Below are 17,570 nucleotides of genomic sequence, written 5' to 3'. Positions count from 1 at the left end.
GAAGGGAGATATTCGATCAACGGGTAGGAACCAACAGGACAGTCACCATGGGGAGCGTGAACGTGAATCGCAACGTCAGCGATGCGTTTTATCGCTACAAGATGCCGCGGATCCAGGCGAAGGTCGAGGGCAAAGGTAACGGCATCAAGACCGTCATCGTGAACATGGTCGATGTAGCCAAAGCCATTGGCAGACCCGCCACCTATCCTACCAAGTACTTCGGCTGTGAACTGGGAGCGCAGACCCAATTCGATTTCAAAAACGAAAGATTCATAGTAAACGGTTCTCACGACGCCATTAAATTGCAAGACCTCCTCGACGGATTTATTCGGAAGTACGTCCTCTGCCCAGCCTGCGATAATCCTGAGACCGAGCTGGTGGTCAACGCAAAAAAGTCTACCATCTCGCAGGGATGCAAGGCGTGTGGCCATCATGGATTATTGGAAAGCAACCATAAACTGAATACCTATATCTTGAAGAACCCACCGAGTCTGAATCCTGCAGTCCAAGGCAGTTCTTTAACGGAGGGGAAACGCGGAAAACGTTCTAAACGCGCAAACGGCGAAACCACTACCACCACCACCGCCACTGCTAACGGTGATCGATCTGGTTCGCCGGAGAACGAGACCAGCGCGAAGGATATCGTGGTCGAGGTACCTCAAAAGATTGCCGATGAAGAAGGGGACGATGTTAATTGGGCAGTCGACGTGTCGGAGGAAGCAGTCAGAGCTCGTCTGCAAGATCTGACAGAGGGAGCGAAGGGCATGACCATCAGCGATGATCTCGATAAGACTGAGAAAGAAAGGATGGATATGTTCTATAAGCTAGTAAAGTGTCGTCGGGATGCCGGCCAACTGGACAACCATAAGGAATTAGTCGCCGAGGCTGAACGGCTAGAGATCAAGATGAAAGCACCTTTGATCTTGGCCGAGTTACTCTTCGATCAGAACATTGCTGCTCAAACCAAAAAGTATCGAGTACTGTTACTCCGTTTCACCCACGATGATACCAAGGCACAGAAGTATTTAATTAGAGGAATAGAGCAAGTGATAGCCCTGCACAAAGATTCATTGATGCCCAAAGTACCCGGAATTTTAAAGGTAAGAAGCGTTCCCGAATTTTGTACCGTTTAATCGTGTAATTTTTTAAACAGTGATTATAAGCATAAAAAAATATGAAATTCAGCCACGAGGAATATATAGGATACACGTAGATAATTTCAAGAAATTCTTTGTCCGCAGCTCTTTTATGACGCAGACATTTTGGAAGAGAAAGCTTTATTCGAATGGGCAAGTAAAGTTACTAAAAAGTATGTATCAAAAGATTTGTCTCAAGAAATTCATGATAAAGCTGCGCCGTTCATAACATGGTTGAAAGAAGCCGAGGAAGAGGATTCAGAATCGGAAGAAGAAGACGACGACTTAGAAGTCAGTATTTATGGAACGGATGATATTTTCATTAGAATCAATTTAGTGGTAAGGTGACTGATCATAATGATTTTCTTGTATTTGTAGATTGAATATGATGATAGAGCCAAACAGTCATTTAAACCACAACAGTCACCGCAGAAGCCTGCTGCTGTCAATGAAGATTCGAATGATGAAGATGATTTTGATATCGATGCCATTTAAAGATACAGACATGTTCAATAGTCGGACATGAAAAATATTATAATATTATAGAGAGAAGATGGAAAAAAATGTGTCCGATAAACAATGATTAAAAGATCATTTCTCAGATGATACAAAGAGTCGCAATGCAATCTCTTATTATACATAATATTTTGTTATTTTAGGCCAAGGAATGATTATAATGCCATTACGATTTGTGAGAAATTTTAACTGTTTTGCGAGTTTAGCAATATTTATCTTGTACGGTAAAAAAATACTTTTAATTGTTTTTAAACTTTGAGGTAATTACGGGTTACCTAATATCATTATTACTAATTATATTATTCAAAGATTTTTGAAACGAACGATGCTTCTATGCCTTGATAATGCATCTCTTAGAAAGGAACGGAAAACGATATTGATAGTTCAACATCGTTATTGGGAAGTTGGCCTGCTAAAAGCGTTCTCTATTGTATCTATTTACTATTCAAATAATAATTATTCAAATAAATATGGTTTACTGCAATTTACAATTGTGTACATTTAATCGAGTCCATGTTATTCTTAAAGAATAGTTTACAAACGTGTTGGTATTATTTTATTTTGTTTATACCAATGCCTTGATCTTAATCGCAGATCCTTCAACTTACGACATATACTACATCGGTATATAATTATGTAATGTACAATACTTATTATTCTATAGGGTGGTGTTCTCACAACCCGAGGTTCGTCTCTCTACCGTTGACGGCGCTGAGATAGTATTTCTTCAAATCTTACAACACTGACTGCATATAGTGCCTCTGTAGCTAGCTTTTTCGTGCAACACAGCTAGAACTTATACATTTTTTATATCACACAGTTATAAGTATGCTTATTCGGATTCATGAATTCGAATTAAAAGAATAATTACGTATAAGATTTTAATATGTAATTATTAATGCTGATACATATCTACTTATGAATAGTTGCTACTATAATACTATTTACAAGCTTCAACATTTATCACGTTTTAAGACTGAAAATTTCAGATCTACATAATTTTATATTACATAGATTTTCACTTTTCTCCAATAGGAAACGAGATTCAAATCCTGGACAGGTACGCATGTTTGATTCAAAAAGTATCCGTGTTATTTAATATAAATAACGAATTTGTTAGACGTAGATTAGGTCATTTGGTAAATTCTGAATCAAATTCAGGATCACAAATGCTGTCTTTAAATAAACTATCGGGAACTGTCAATCGGTTGTGTAGAAATTATTTGAGTAGATCTTTAACCTCAATATCGAATGAAAATGCAGAGGTTAAAGAACAAAAAGGTAAATAATAATACGTAAATAATAATAATAAGTATTTTATAATACATTTATACAGTTTTATTTGCATCTGTTTTTAGAAAAGAATATTTTAACAGACCACTATAATGGTGTGGCTATTATTGGTATAAATCGTCCTGACAAAAAAAATTGTTTGGATGTTGCTACTACGCAAGAATTAGTAGAAGAATTAGATAAATTTGACAATGATGAAAAGTCTGTCGTTGGCGTGCTTCATGGAGTCGGAGGTAATTTTTGTGGTGGCTATGACTTGAAAGAAATTGCACAATACAATGGAACGAATGAAGAAATTTTACCTCAATTTGGACCATTGGTAGGCATTCAAATTCATATGTATTGCATATGAGACATTCATTTTATTATATTCATTAATTCATTCATTAATTGATAATTATTTACAGGGTGATAAAATTGAACTATGTAAAAAGCCATTAATTGCAGCCATAAATGGTTATGCAGTCGGAGTAGGATTTGAACTTGCTTTAATGTGTGATTTAAGGGTAATGGAGGAAAGTGCAGTAATGGGATTTCTAAATAGGCGTTATGGCATTCCTATATTGTGTGGTGGTACTGTTCGTTTGCCAGCTTTGATCGGCTATTCAAGAGCAATGGAAGTCATTTTAACTGGTCGTGCTATTTTTGCAAAAGAAGCATTTAATTGGGGTTTAGCTAATCGATACACAGTTCCTGGTGCAGGTATAACTGAATAGTTAATAATTCACAATAAATACTTATCATAATATAAATTCTTCTAATCTGGAGGCGTCTGTTTATTTTCAGTCATAGGCACTGCAGTTAATTTAGCTAAATCATTAGTTAAATTTCCTCAAAAAGTAATGCTCGCAGATCGTGCATCAGCAAATTATGCTACATTTTCTGCTAAACAATTAGAAGAGGCTTTACAATTTGAAAAGAATAATAGTTCTCATCTACTATTCGAGGATGGCGTGAATGGGGCAAAACGATTCGTAGCAGAAGGATTAGGAAAACATGGAAAGTTCTATGATATAACTCCACAAGATATGACTATCGATGAACTTGATAAAAACCTTTTGTAAAAAATTGTCTTACTTTATGTAAATATCATTATTTTATATATAAAGATTTAAAATATATGTTCAATATAATTTTATTAGTTTATTATAACTAGTTGTGTGGAATCTTATTTTTGTTGTTGTTTTTCTTTACTGTAGATTTAACAGAAGGTGCCGTCTTGTTTGTAATTTGAGTTTTTAATATTATGTCTGTGCATTTTTTTGCATCCTTTCCACTCAGAAGTGGCAAGAAATTTACGATCTTACCATCTGTGTCCTCTGTGAATGAGATATTTAAGTTAAATAGTATTTTGAGTAAGGATGCTATACTTACGTTCATACATGACTATCAAGTAAGTTAAACCTGCTTGGAAGATGCTCAAACCAGAAGCATGAGGCTCATAGAGTGAAACGTTTTTTAGACGACAATGATCTTCATCACATAAGTCGAATTCATCTGGTAGTATTTATATTATTGTATTGCCACAGCAAAAATAGTTTGAGACTTTTATCTCATCTCAGTATAATAATTAACCTACCTGTTTCATTTAATCCCACAGTACTTTTAATGTACTTTAGTATCAGTTTAAGTGGACAATTGATATTCACCAAGAGGATGTTTTGAGTTGCATCAATATCTGCATATTTCTCGCGAACTGAGGCTATACATTGAACGTATAATTCAATTTATAATCGGGTGCGAATAAAAAAAGTGTTCTTACCAACGTATTTAACTCTGATAATCGATGCCATAATTCTAATCATTCTATGTGTGAATCATGTAACGACAAATGTTGAGAGTGAACGTAACGCCAGTTCGATAGATATTTTAAATTAAAAACTACAAGATTAAAACAATTCAGGTCGAAGTTTCATTGTTGCCTAGCAGTGTTTTAGCAATATACTTACATTTTTAACTTTTAATTCCATCGACCTTAGTAGGACACGTGTCTCAGCGATCTTTTCTGATTGCCAGAAGGACAATGCGTGTTTTGCAGATGCGTTATCTTGCACTAATCTAATAAGGGTGATTAGTAGCATCCAATGACATACAGGATAGCTATTGAATTGCATAGTAACCATGGCAAAAATTTCGTTCTTTACATATATAAATCAGCAATTTTTCATAATTTTCGCATTATAGGCGAATCACATTTGCATAATTACATTTACATAATTTATGTTAGTTATTCAGGATATATTCTGTACAGTTATTTATAATTTATGCATGGACGATGTATTTTTACGTTTAAGTACACTCTCGTTGATTAATTCTCAAGGTTTGCTAGATAGCAAACAGTTTGGTTTAGTATAATACACGTATCTTGTAACAGTTACGAGATTTTTTCGGGTTCTTCATAGCTGTTTCAGTCGGAACCGATAAAAATTATGCATAAAAGTCATCCTAAATTTACATCATCGTTTATAAATATTTTGTTCTTTGAAAATAAATAATTCTTACAGAATGTACTTAGTATGTACTTAAATTATGTCACAGGATACTTTATTGATCTCTCACGTTTTTTGTGCCATGTCCAATCGAATATGTATATATATAAAATAATAAAAAAAAGGAAATGAATTATATATAACATATATATATATATAATTCATTTCCTTTTTTTAATTACAAGTTCCGTGGAGTTCAGTGTTCGCTTTGATCGCATTTCGAAGAGCGACGCCTTACATCAATAACAAAATAAAAATTGGCTACTGTTAGCTGCTATTGGAGAAATCATCCAATAATAATAATAATGCCAAAATGGCACGTGCCACGAAGCATACCGTGCTATCTACGGGCTACCGAGTTACAAGAAGATTCGTTAGAAATGCCAAAATTAAAACAAAATCTTTGTGCTCGACAGCTTTCTCCAAACGTATCAAAATCGCGAAACCCACTTCTGAGATAAACAGTTGCTGTAAACGCAATGATCGATGGATTGCGATCGAACTCGGCATCACAAATTACATAAAAAAAAATGCCTAATTACATAGAAAACAAATTGCTTCAATATTTGCGCATCGTGATCATTTAAGTGAGAAATACCAAGTCTATATTTTTTTTTACATAATTTATGGCGGTTTGAAGCGGCTGTTTTCGGAACATTTCAACCCTCCCCCCCGATCCACGGGATGCACAGGACGCGCGGATCGCGCAGGATGCACAGGACGCGCTAAGAGCGCAGCCTTCGGTCCGATTTCTTCAGGGAGGTCACCGTGGCCGGCGCATTCATTGCGCTGGAATTCCGAATAATTGTGGAATTTCATATTCAAGTTGAACAACAACGACCGTCCACGGGACTTAATTGGCGAAAGTAATGCGAGTCGGCCAACCACCGTCAAGCTAGTTGAAGCTGTGTGACGAAACGAGTGCAGGTGGCGGTGCATTGTTGCGCAATCGTTCGTATCCCTCCTCCTCCTCCTCCTCCTCCTCCTTATAACCAGGAGCCAGGACGAGAGTTCCCTTCGTAACCAGAAGGCTCTCCTCCCCACCAAGATGCCTTCCTCCCTGCTCGACCCGGTGAATGTTGCGCGCCCGCAAATCTGCGCGATCAGAGCACCGACACGCCGTTCTTTCGTTTCTTCCTTCGGTCTTACCTTTCCCAAGGACTCTGCTCCTGATTTTTTGCCGCACGGCTTCGGCTGCTGTGTTCGTTTTCGCAGGAACCGAACGATGGAAGGAACGCCGCGGCGCGCGGTTGACCGAACCACGATTCTTCTAGGTAACCGAAACGCGAGCAACGAGCACGGTAATGTCTCCCTTACTGACGCTCAGATTGTCCACAGAAATGGACAATTTTGGAAGAGGAGATACGTTGATTATTCGAGCCTTTCGGTTTGTTTTTATAGTTATAAATTGTCAACGATTATAAAAACGAGCCGCGAGGCTCGGATAATCTCCACTTTCCAAATTGTCCATTTTTGTGGACAAACTGAGCGTCAGTAAGGGAGACATTACTGTACAGCAAATTTTCTCCCCAAATTGACGCTCGGATTGGGCGCAAGAGTGGACAATTCGGGAATAGGGGACACGATTATCCGAGCATTCGTCGTTTTCGTAGCTGTTGACCATCGGTAACTATAAATATAAAATAAGAAATACAAATAAATATAGAATTTAGAATTTAGAATTACTTATATATATTACTATTACTATTATATTACTATTATATTAGTATAGTATAGTATTATAGTATTATATAGAATTTAGAATATTTAGAATTACTTATATATATATAAGAGTAATTCTAAATTCTAAATTATATATATAATTTAGAATAATAATAGAATAATAATTTACTTATATATATAAGTAATAATATAATAGTAATATAATAATTATTACTATTATATTACTATTATATTATTACTTATATACATAATATAAATAAGTAAATTATTATAAGACAAAAATAAATATAAAACCGTATCTTTTCTTTTCAAATTGTCCATTTCCGCGTACGACCGGAGAGCGTCAATGGGGGATGATTTACCGTGTTCGGTGAAAATGGTAACAGATTGTTACGACTCGAAACGATGCCGAGAGTTTACGATCGTTCGTAGGTATAGTTGCGTGAGACAGGTTGTCCCTGAATGAATAGTAGAAGCGCGAAAGACGCGTTTGTAAAAACACGTTATTCCATCGTACTGGGATCAAGTTCTGTCAAAAAAAGAAAAAAGAAAGAAAGAAAAGAACACACGCGCGCCAGTTTAAATTCCGATCGCGACTTTTCTTAAGACAGCCGGGTTTGCGAAAAAACTTAATCTAAACTTCCGACCTTATTCGTCAAGAAGTAGGATTCGTGTTTCTTCGGCGTCTAACAGCAGTTCCGAGACAACTTCGGCCGCGTTCCGAAGACGCCGGAGACCCTGGGTCCAGGACGAAAGCAGCTCGATTAACCAACATGACTTGTATAAACAAGCGGAATCCCCGAATCCCGACCGACGCGACTCGAAATGAAGATTCCCTAATCCGAATCCTGCAGAAATAATGATGCAGCTTAGGCTACGGCGAAGCTACGGCGAAGCTGCGCCGTGTCGCCAAATTTTACTCGGATGAAGAGAATATTTTTTTTTGTTCAGACGCCGAGCAGAGCATGATTGGAGTCACGGTTGAATCGAGAAGTTTTAATCTCTGCGAGTCGGCGAAACGGATTTATAAACGAACGATTCGATCGACGCCCGATGATATTACAGTAATGTCTCCCCAATTGACGCTCGGATTGTCCACAAAAATGGAAAATTTGGGAAGAGGAGATACGATTATTCGAGCCTTGCGGTTTGTTTTTACAGTTACGAATTGTCAACGATCATAAAAACAAGCCGCGTGGCTCGAATAATCGTATCTCCTCTTCCCAAATTATCCATTTTAGTGGACAATCTGAGCGTCAGTAAGGGAGACATTACTGTATTGCTCTTTCAAGCGAATTTTTCTCGAAAACGGAGCCTTAAATAAGAAAATGTTATTCCTTTTTCTCGACTTAGTTTTGCACGTGGAATCACCCTAGTGCCGGTTGCACCACGATTTTTCGAACACACTGTATGAATATGCATTAAATATGACGGTTGAAACGTATCGCGGATAGATTGACTACAAAAATGGAAAATTTGGGAAGAGGAGATATGATTATTCGAGCCTTGCGGCTCGTTTTTATAATTGCGGTCAATTTATAACTACAAAAATAAACCGCAAGGCTTGAATAATCGTATCTCCTCTTCTCAAATTGTTCATTTTTGTGCAGAATCTGAGCGTCAGTTAGGGAGATACTACTGTATCTCGAATATTCGAAGAGTTACCAGGTTAGGCTTTTGCGGCTGACTCGATCCCTTTTGCATTTGTGGAACACAGTGGAAGCCGAATCGGTTTCCAGAGACGAGAGTCTTATTGGAAACGCATACAGGTGGAAACATTCTGTCGAGGACCGCGTCGCGCTAGTTGGATACGAATTATTAGAATTGATGGAAATCTCGTCATTGGGATATATGGTTAATATTCGAACACTTTTTAAAACGCTATGATTTTTTTTTAAACTGGAAGAAACGATTTCAATTTCTTTTTTTAGATGATTGAACGACCAGTCATAAGGTTATACTTTAAATAGTACAGTTTAACGGAATATTTCGCGTTCTTGGATTAATACGATATGTGTTTGCAATGAAAATTGTCAATAAATATTCCGTTTTGTTGTTTCCTGTTATTATAATTGAACGATGCGCAGCAAAAGGCGACAGGTTCACTTTTTACACAATTTTTATTGCATGTTATTGTATTTTATTGCATTTTATTGCATTTCATGGCATTTTATTGTAGTTAGTAATTATTAATTATAGTTAGTTATAGTTAGCTATTGCTAGCGGTAGGTAATTGATAATATATAATATATAATAATAATATATTACTAATTAATATTACAATATTATATTGTATTACAATTATATTACAATATTATATTATATTACAATTACATTACAATATTATATTGTATTACAATTATATTACAATATTATATTGTATTACAATTATATTACAATTATATTACAATATTATATTGTATTAAAATTATATTACAATATTATTTTATATTACAATTACATTACAATATTATATTATATTACAACTACATTACAATATTATATTTGATTACAATTATATTACAATATTAATTAATTCACAATTAATTTATCATAGTAATAATAATATATACTATAATTAATCAATTATATCACAATATTATATAATTATATTAAATGTCACAGTACTCTGAAAATTGTTTCCCTGAGCCTCAGTAATCGATGCGCAGCTCCTTCCGCGAAAGAATGCTAAATAATATACGGTAAAAACGAGCCGTATCGGGCATCGTTACGTGTAATTTGTGAGGTAACGCTCGAACGTTATAGCGATCGAGCGAAACCAGGAAGACGAATGATGCAGAAGATAAAAGGGCGGTTCCCAGGATCCTCTTTCTGATCGGCGTGTACGTGGCATTTTAGAGAAAGATGCCGGAGCCTTTCACGAATCACTGCTGCCCGATCCTGCTGCGGTATGTTATTGTTAGCTGCAGCATGCTCGCGAAAGGAAAGCTTCTTCTTCCCGATGGGAGAAGGACTCTAATCGCGTTTACTTTCTGCACACAGATCGTAGACCGTATACCGTAGACGAAAGTAATACCAACGGCTAATTACCGAAGAATGTTTTCCCTTTAATTGATACAGAACGAGCCACGATATAGGATGGATTCTAGAACGCACGCAGTTCGAATCCGTTATTTAATCAGGCTACTTTGTATCTCGAGTTCCTGTAACGAACGTGCTACACTTGGCTTGCATCTACAGAGTTCACTAGAAAGGGAAATTGGACTTCGGCTGAGCGAAGTATCGATCGATACTTGTTGCGTATTTGGTACCGAAGTCGGGTCGTTCGTGCTGTTCGAAAGCGGATTCCAAAGCGTCTGCCACTTCTTTAATTAACGAATCTTTTCCTTTTGTTCTAGCGCCCGCTGCAACCAAATTCTCGTACTAATTAAGGAACTTTCATCTCTCTCTCTCTTTCACTTTTTATCTCAGATAAGAAGAAGAGACGACCGTTTTTTTTGTTTTTTTTTAAAGCGACTACGTTCGAGAGTATGCAGTGACGCAAATGTAATCTTTTTTTCGTTGTTCCAACAATGTTTTAAACGTCGCTGAAATACGTGCAAATAAAGCTTGTCGATTTGACTGCAGAAGGTACGATGATTTCTTTGAAAAAAAGAATCCTTGACAAAGTGAAAAAAACACGCTTTTCACACCCCTTTGAAACATGTATAGTATTTAGCGATTTTTATGGATTATCTTGAAATCATTAACAATTGTTTCACCGAGAAACTGTGACCCGTATTAAACTCCATTTTATTGTCAAGGAATACTGAGCAATTTGTTACATTGCTAGAATGTTCCTAAATTAGTATCGAGCTCGAAACAAACGTAGAAAATAGAAATTTTTGTAATAAACGGTTACAAAAGATAGTCGATGTGTCAATAAATTAATTAAGATAATTATTGACCATCGCGCAGGATCTCTCTTCGCGACGTTCCGTATTACAGTAATGTCTCTCTAATTGACGCTCGGATTGTCCAGAAAAATAGACAATTTGGGAAGAGGAGATACGATTAATTTTGAGTCTTGCGCCTCGTTTTTATAGTTGTTGAGAATCGTTAATTATAAAAACGAGGCGCAAGACTCAAAATTAATCGTATCTCCTCTTCCCAAATTGTCCATGTTTGTGCACAATCCGAGCGTCAATTACAGAGACATTACTGTACAGTAATGCGAACGTCAATTAGGAAGATATTACTGTACAGTAATGTCTCCCTAACTGACGCTCAGATTGTCCACAAAAGTGGACAATTTCGGAACAAGAGATAAGATTATTCGAGCCTTGTAGCTTGTTTTTTAATAGTTGATGACAATTTGTAACTATAGCAACGAACCGCAAGGCTCGAATAATCGTATCCGCTCTTCCCGAATTGTCCATCTTCGTGCACAATCCGAGCGTCAATTAGGGAGACATTACTGTAAATTTTCGCGTCTGTCCGCTTTTTACCGGTACCTCGTCTTTTCACGGCACCCTCTATAAAATGAACGCTAATGTTTTTCTTGTTTACTGCGAAACGCACTTGAACCGGGGATCATCTCGTCACACACGGAATTCTCGGTCCTTGTTATTGTGATAATAAGGAATTTTACAATACGTCTATCGGACACTTTAGTCGGTTGCGCCGGGCATAACACTACGGTAAACGTTTTACAGCCTTTATTCATAGCATTCAAATAGTTAGAGATATTCAACGTACTATCACAATATATGTATATTTGCTAGACAATTTACAGTAAATTTATTACAGAATTCCTGGACACACCATCATACAATCCTTAAGCTGATAACCCTTTGATCACCTGGTCGCTTGACTGTTTTCGTTGCCAGCTTATATAGAGGGTGGAACAAACGTATCGCGAAACCCCTTCTCGAGAAGTTATCCTCGTTCTGATGATCGGTTGACGCCATAAACTGCACACAGCAGATATAAAAAATATTCCCTATATCTGACCAATGAGAGATCGCGTACGGCTGACGCCCCGCCCTCGCGACCACCGCCGCTGCGTCATACAGTCGCCGCAACGCGGCATTGGTCGCAGATGCGGGGCGCCGGCCGCACTCGCTCTCCGATTGGCCAGCGTTTTTCCTTAATAACTCGTCAACGACGCCTCGGAGAACATTTTTGTAAAGGAGAAAGTTGCTTCGAATGACCTCAGGAATCCCTCACGACCCAGAAGTACCATAATTATAGGACATCCTGCATACGGTAGCGATGGAAAATCGCAACCAGCGAAACGTGACGCAGAAAACATTGTATTATACAAGGGTTTCATGAAATTCGAATAATTCCTGAACGCGTGGAGAGGGCAAGAGACAGCCAACGACATAACGTCTCCAAAAAAAACGACATAACATCATTAAAAAAAGAAATTCGCCGTAACTGGAAAACAGAGCTAAATAGGACTTACGATTGCATGAAATTCTGTCTACCGTTTCCATGCGCAAAATAATCTATTCCCGAAAGGGGCCCAGTGTGCAATGAGACACCCTGTATACCGCGTCGCTGGCACAGCGAATGATATTCCATCGGAGCTTCGGCGGCTCGGGAAAAATTCCGTCTCCGAATAGGGCGGTCCGAGGGTGTTTCTCCGTGGCTTAGGTCCAAACGACGCGACAATGCAACGGCGCCAGGGAAACGGATCCGGCGCGGCGCGACGCAATTTTCATACGCTAGCGCGCCAGCCGATGCGTAAAAACTGCGGGACACTTCGGCTCCTCCACATTATACGGTGTAACATGTGCCTGTCCGTGTCCGTAGCCCGTGCCGATGGTATCTGCATGCCACTTAACCATTACGTTTTACGAGGTGGATGGACGTGAAGCACCGCGGCCTCCGCTCCCCCCTGTCCCCGTCACCCCCCTCGTGTCCTCATCGGCCGGCAACAGGTTACGTCCGTTACGTGGTCGTCTTAGCTTCTTCCATCCGGCCTGCGGCCGGCGACGAAAGAAAATATTTTTCCCGGCATCCGCGGCGTCGCCGCGGACTGGACACGGGCAAACAGGATCGGGCATATCCCGGTGTATCCCCGTGAAATTTACCGCGACCGTTCTAGCATTCGAACGTTCTCGCCGGATCGACGGGCCGCTCCTATGACACCGTAAACCGACGCGTCCCCGTGAATTTATATCTTCTCCTCGGCCGAACAAGCGGACGCCGAGATAACCGGTGCTAAGGCGAGCAGGGAAGAGCCGGGGTTTGGGGGTCGCTCGGTACGCGCGCGGTGCTAAAACTTTCCATTCTAGATAAACGAAGTTATTGTTGAACAATACGTGCTGGTTTCGCACATGTTGGGATCGCGAGCGTAATTGTAGAATCACGGTTAAATAAATTACGCTTACGATGATGAAAATCGATCGTTCTCTCGTTGTGTGCGCCATCGAAATATCCGAGGAAGCTGTTTTTTATTTTGGGAACCAACGCGCGAATGTTATTGCATAATATTATATATTATTATATTATATTAGATATTAATATTATATATTATATATTATATTAGATATTAATATTATATATTATATATTATTATTATTATTATTATTTATATATTATAGTTATTATATATTATATTATATATTATATATTATTATATATTATTATTTATTTATATATATAGATTTTTTGCGTACAAATTTGTGCTATTTTATGAACGACTGTGTAACATTATGTTTAAGAGAAATTGTATAAGGGACGGTGGATTTTAATTTGTGGAAGCGTTGATTTTACTTGCAGAAGGGGTGAGTTTGATTTGAAAAAGGATGAATGAAACTTGCGAATGTGTTAATTTGATTTGCAAGAAGGTAAATTATAGTATGTACGATCTGCGGGAGGATATCGGAGTGCGAGAAGGTGAACATGACCTTCAAAAGTATTAATTTCGTTGTACAAAAAGGCGAGCGCGACGGACGAATGGATTAAAGCGCTTGAATTTGTTTAACGCGGTCGATGCGTCCGACACTCGTCGACAATATGAAATATACGTACGTATATGTCTGTAACAACTGCAATGAATTTTCGCCGTGAATTTTCATCTTTCTCCAACAGCTGGAACGTGAACAGTTTTTATATCGCACGATTATGAATATGCATATTCGGATTCATGAATCCAAATAGTTGCTACTATGATACTATTTAAAAGCTTGAACATTTGTCATGTTTTAGGAATGAAAATTTAAGATTTACATAATTTTACATTACATAGATTTTCGCTTTTCTCCAATAGGAAACGAGTATTCAAATTCTGAACCAGTACACATATTCGATTCAAAAAGTATCCGTGTTATTTAATATAAATAATAATTTGTTAAACGTAAATTAGGTAATTTGGTGAATTCTGAATCAAATTCAGGATCACAAATGTTGTCTTTAAATAAACTATCGGGAACAGTCAATCGGTTGTGTAGAAATTATTCGAGTAGATCTTTAACCTCAATATCGAATGAAAATGCAGAGTTTAAAGAACAAAAAGGTAAATAATAATACGTAAATAATAAGAATAAGTATTTTATAATACATTTATACAGTTTTATTTGCATCTGTTTTTAGAAAAGAATATTTTAACAGACCGCTATAATGGTGTGGCTATTATTGGTATAAATCGTCCTGACAAAAAAATTGTTTGGATGTTGCTACTACGCAAGAATTAGTAGAAGAATTAGATAAATTTGACAATGATGAAAAGTCTGTCGTTGGCGTGCTTCATGGTGTCGGAGGTAATTTTTGTGGTGGCTATGACTTGAAAGAAATTGCACAATACAATGGAACGAATGAAGAAATTTTACCTCAATTTGGACCATTGGTAGGCATTCAAATTCATATGTATTGCATATGAGACATTCATTTTATTATATTCATTAATTCATTCATTAATTGATAATTATTTACAGGCTGATAAAATTGAACTATGTAAAAAGCCATTAATTCCAGCCATAAATGGTTATGCAGTCGGAGTAGGATTTGAACTTGCTTTAATGTGTGATTTAAGGGTAATGGAGGAAAGTGCAGTAATGGGATTTCTAAATAGGCGTTATGGCATTCCTATATTGTGTGGTGGTACCGTTCGTTTGCCAGCTTTGATCGGCTATTCAAGAGCAATGGAAGTCATTTTAACTGGTCGTGCTATTTTTGCAAAAGAAGCATTTAATTGGGGTTTAGCTAATCGATACACAGCTCCTGGTGTAGGTATAACTGAATAGTTAATAATTCACAATAAATACTTATCATAATATAAATTCTTCTAATCTGGAGATGTCTGTTTACTTTCAGTCATAGGCACTGCAGTTAACTTAGCTAAATCATTAGTTAAATTTCCTCAAAAAGCATTGCTCGCAGATCGTGCATCCGCAAATTATGCTACATTTTCTGCTAAACAATTAGAAGAGGCGTTACAATTTGAAAAGAATAATGGGTCTCATCTAATATTAAAGGATAGTGCCGATACAGAAATTTTCTTTGCTTCGACTGGCTGACGATGCACTGCTGAGACCGGATCCACTGCATATTGGACGCGCAATAAAATCGTGGGGATGTGCGCGCCAGCTTAGACGGCAAGAAAAAGGTGCTGAAATAGGTCCTGTATCACTGTATTTCACCCTTCGGTGCTACAAGCTACAATCAAGGTAGCAAATGATTACTTTGCATAAAGTTTCGAAGTCTAATTCCAGATTACTTCGGCACGTTTCGATTATGTTTACGCTCCACGGTGTCCTTCAATAGCCGTTTTACATTCGCAGCGTTACAGAAATGGCAGCTTCAGTTCGACGTGTGAAATCTGCGACACAATGATCTTCTCTGGGCGCGCGCGCGCGCGCGCGTTCGCCGCAGAAACGGCGTTTCCAGCGTCATTTCACGATGGGGAGAACGCGACAGGCGATACAATAACGGCGTTGCACGCTCGATAGTCGTGCATCGGCGAATGAAAATCGCCAATTTCTATCGTGAAACGTGAATTTCGCCGGCGCGCCACGTTAAGCCCACGCAACGGGGATAAAGTTCGGCTTAAATCCGCTCTGTATAGGTGCACGGAGCGTGCTGGAAGCTGTTTTTACAATTTTCTCCACGCTCGTTACACAGTGTCGCTGAATATTTTAGTGGCATCGCTTTCGACATACCGAAGAGTATGCCATTTTACGATAACTAATGAAATGGTTTTTATGTATAGTTATTGTAAGAATAATGTTAAGACATTTTATGTTACGTTTATACAGGGTGGATCGAGATTCGAGTAACAAATTATTTTGGTATAATATTCTCTTTTATTCTTTTATATATTCTTTTATTTATTATTTTATATATTTTTTTCTTTTCGAGAAAATCCACTTTAAAGTTTGTTCATCTCTCTAAAGAATTTAGTTGTCCTACTTTAGTTGTCCTAGTTGACATACAGTCACCAAAACCTCAAAATAAATAAAATGTCCTATAATAAAAATAAACTGTGCTATATATATTATAGTATAATACTCCGATACTTTAGTGACTGTATAAATAAAATGTACTAAAAATAAATGTCGTATAATAAAAATAAATTGTAATATATATATTACAGTATAATATTCCGATACTTTAGTGGCTGCCCTAAATAAAAATGCCCTATAATAAAAATAAATTGTAATATATATTATACTATAATATTTCTTTACTTTAGTGACTGTATAAATAAAATGTCCTACTACTAAATTTCTTATAATAAAAATAAATTATAATAATATATATATTATAGTATAATATTCCGATGCTTTAGTGACAGTATAAATAAAATGTCCTACTAATAAATTTCCTATAATAAAAATAAATTGTAATATATATATATATATATTATATTATAATATTCCGACGTTTTAGTGACTGTATAAATAAAATGTCCTGTGCCCCACAGCGTCGCCACGAATTGTTGAAGTTAAAAGTGCGCACCGCGCATCTAGCTGCGCTTGGACGGTGTGCTCGCATGGCATCAACATTGCGCCGCGGCTCGCATTCTATTCCGGAAAAGCGAGGTCCTTGAACTCGATTCCTGGCTGCATCTCGAGCTACCTGCTCCCGAGCTCGTCCTTTATCCGTATCCGCGGCCGTATGTAAAACGCATCTTTCACGCATGCTACGTGTACACACGCTCTGTGTACACACTTCTACACCGTATATATCCACGCGGATAATATTAAACGGGGCGTGGCTCTCTCTCTCTCTCTCTCTCTCTCTCGGCCGACTAGATTTTCCCGCGGAACTTCGTCAATGAGAATTTTGATTTGCATGAAATTGAATTTCGAAAACTAGCCACCGGTCCTACCGGCGCTCACGTTGTTCAACCTCGACCGAAACTTCGGCCGTAGGGACGCTACTATCGATTACCAATCGGGTTGTCGATGGTATCGATAATATCGTTAAGACATCGTCGAAACGAATTGAAGCTTCGTGCTGATCGCACAATTTTATCAAAAATGTGCGGTGATCGAGCGAG

The 17,570-nt window shown here is 37.7% G+C and overlaps 2 protein-coding genes and 1 pseudogene across 5 annotated transcripts; all 3 read left to right on the top strand.

Moving 5' to 3' along the window:
• Positions 1 to 47: 47 nt before the first annotated feature.
• eIF5 (eukaryotic translation initiation factor 5) lies at positions 48 to 2,143 on the top strand. The gene is made up of 3 exons (XM_033476490.2): positions 48 to 1,100; positions 1,242 to 1,427; positions 1,515 to 2,143. Exons 1-3 carry the CDS (start codon positions 48 to 50, stop codon positions 1,629 to 1,631), a joined length of 1,356 nt encoding a protein of 451 aa, XP_033332381.1. The 3' UTR covers positions 1,632 to 2,143.
• A 237-nt stretch (positions 2,144 to 2,380) lies between these two features.
• Positions 2,381 to 4,116, top strand: LOC117223900 (short-chain-enoyl-CoA hydratase). Of its 3 annotated transcripts, none has more exons than XM_033476495.2 (5): positions 2,381 to 2,712; positions 2,814 to 2,933; positions 3,011 to 3,264; positions 3,353 to 3,647; positions 3,732 to 4,116. In XM_033476495.2, the coding sequence occupies exons 2-5, from the start codon at positions 2,822 to 2,824 to the stop codon at positions 4,007 to 4,009; spliced, it is 939 nt and encodes a 312-aa protein (XP_033332386.2). In that variant the 5' UTR covers positions 2,381 to 2,712; positions 2,814 to 2,821; the 3' UTR covers positions 4,010 to 4,116. The 3 variants fall into 3 exon arrangements, with proteins under 3 accessions (XP_033332386.2, XP_033332385.2, XP_076378994.1); XM_033476494.2 differs by having other exon boundaries at positions 2,382 to 2,712; positions 2,773 to 2,933; XM_076522879.1 differs by having other exon boundaries at positions 2,382 to 2,933.
• Positions 4,117 to 14,458: 10,342 nt separating this feature from the next.
• LOC117223920 (short-chain-enoyl-CoA hydratase-like) lies at positions 14,459 to 16,537 on the top strand (annotated as a pseudogene). Its single transcript, XR_013033655.1, has 4 exons — positions 14,459 to 14,585; positions 14,663 to 14,915; positions 15,004 to 15,298; positions 15,383 to 16,537. The product of XR_013033655.1 is annotated as a short-chain-enoyl-CoA hydratase-like (transcript).
• The last annotated feature ends 1,033 nt before the right edge of the window (positions 16,538 to 17,570 follow it).

Source organism: Megalopta genalis, chromosome 6 (genome assembly GCF_051020955.1).
Source record: "Megalopta genalis isolate 19385.01 chromosome 6, iyMegGena1_principal, whole genome shotgun sequence".
NCBI lineage: Eukaryota > Metazoa > Arthropoda > Insecta > Hymenoptera > Halictidae > Megalopta > Megalopta genalis.
This window is presented reverse-complemented; position numbering and strand designations above follow the sequence as displayed.

Bases quoted from the DNA above. Each gene is read 5' to 3' on its own strand.
- LOC117223900 (XM_033476495.2), top strand. From the start codon at position 2,822: ATGCTGTCTTTAAATAAACTATCGGGAACTGTCAATCGGTTGTGTAGA. The intron at 3,265-3,352 runs GTAGGCATTCAA...AATTATTTACAG, and splicing joins TACCTCAATTTGGACCATTG to GGTGATAAAATTGAACTATG. The intron at 3,648-3,731 runs GTATAACTGAAT...GTTTATTTTCAG, and splicing joins ATACACAGTTCCTGGTGCAG to TCATAGGCACTGCAGTTAAT.
- eIF5 (XM_033476490.2), top strand. From the start codon at position 48: ATGGGGAGCGTGAACGTGAATCGCAACGTCAGCGATGCGTTTTATCGC. The intron at 1,101-1,241 runs GTAAGAAGCGTT...CTTTGTCCGCAG, and splicing joins AAGTACCCGGAATTTTAAAG to CTCTTTTATGACGCAGACAT. The intron at 1,428-1,514 runs GTCAGTATTTAT...TTGTATTTGTAG, and splicing joins AAGAAGACGACGACTTAGAA to ATTGAATATGATGATAGAGC.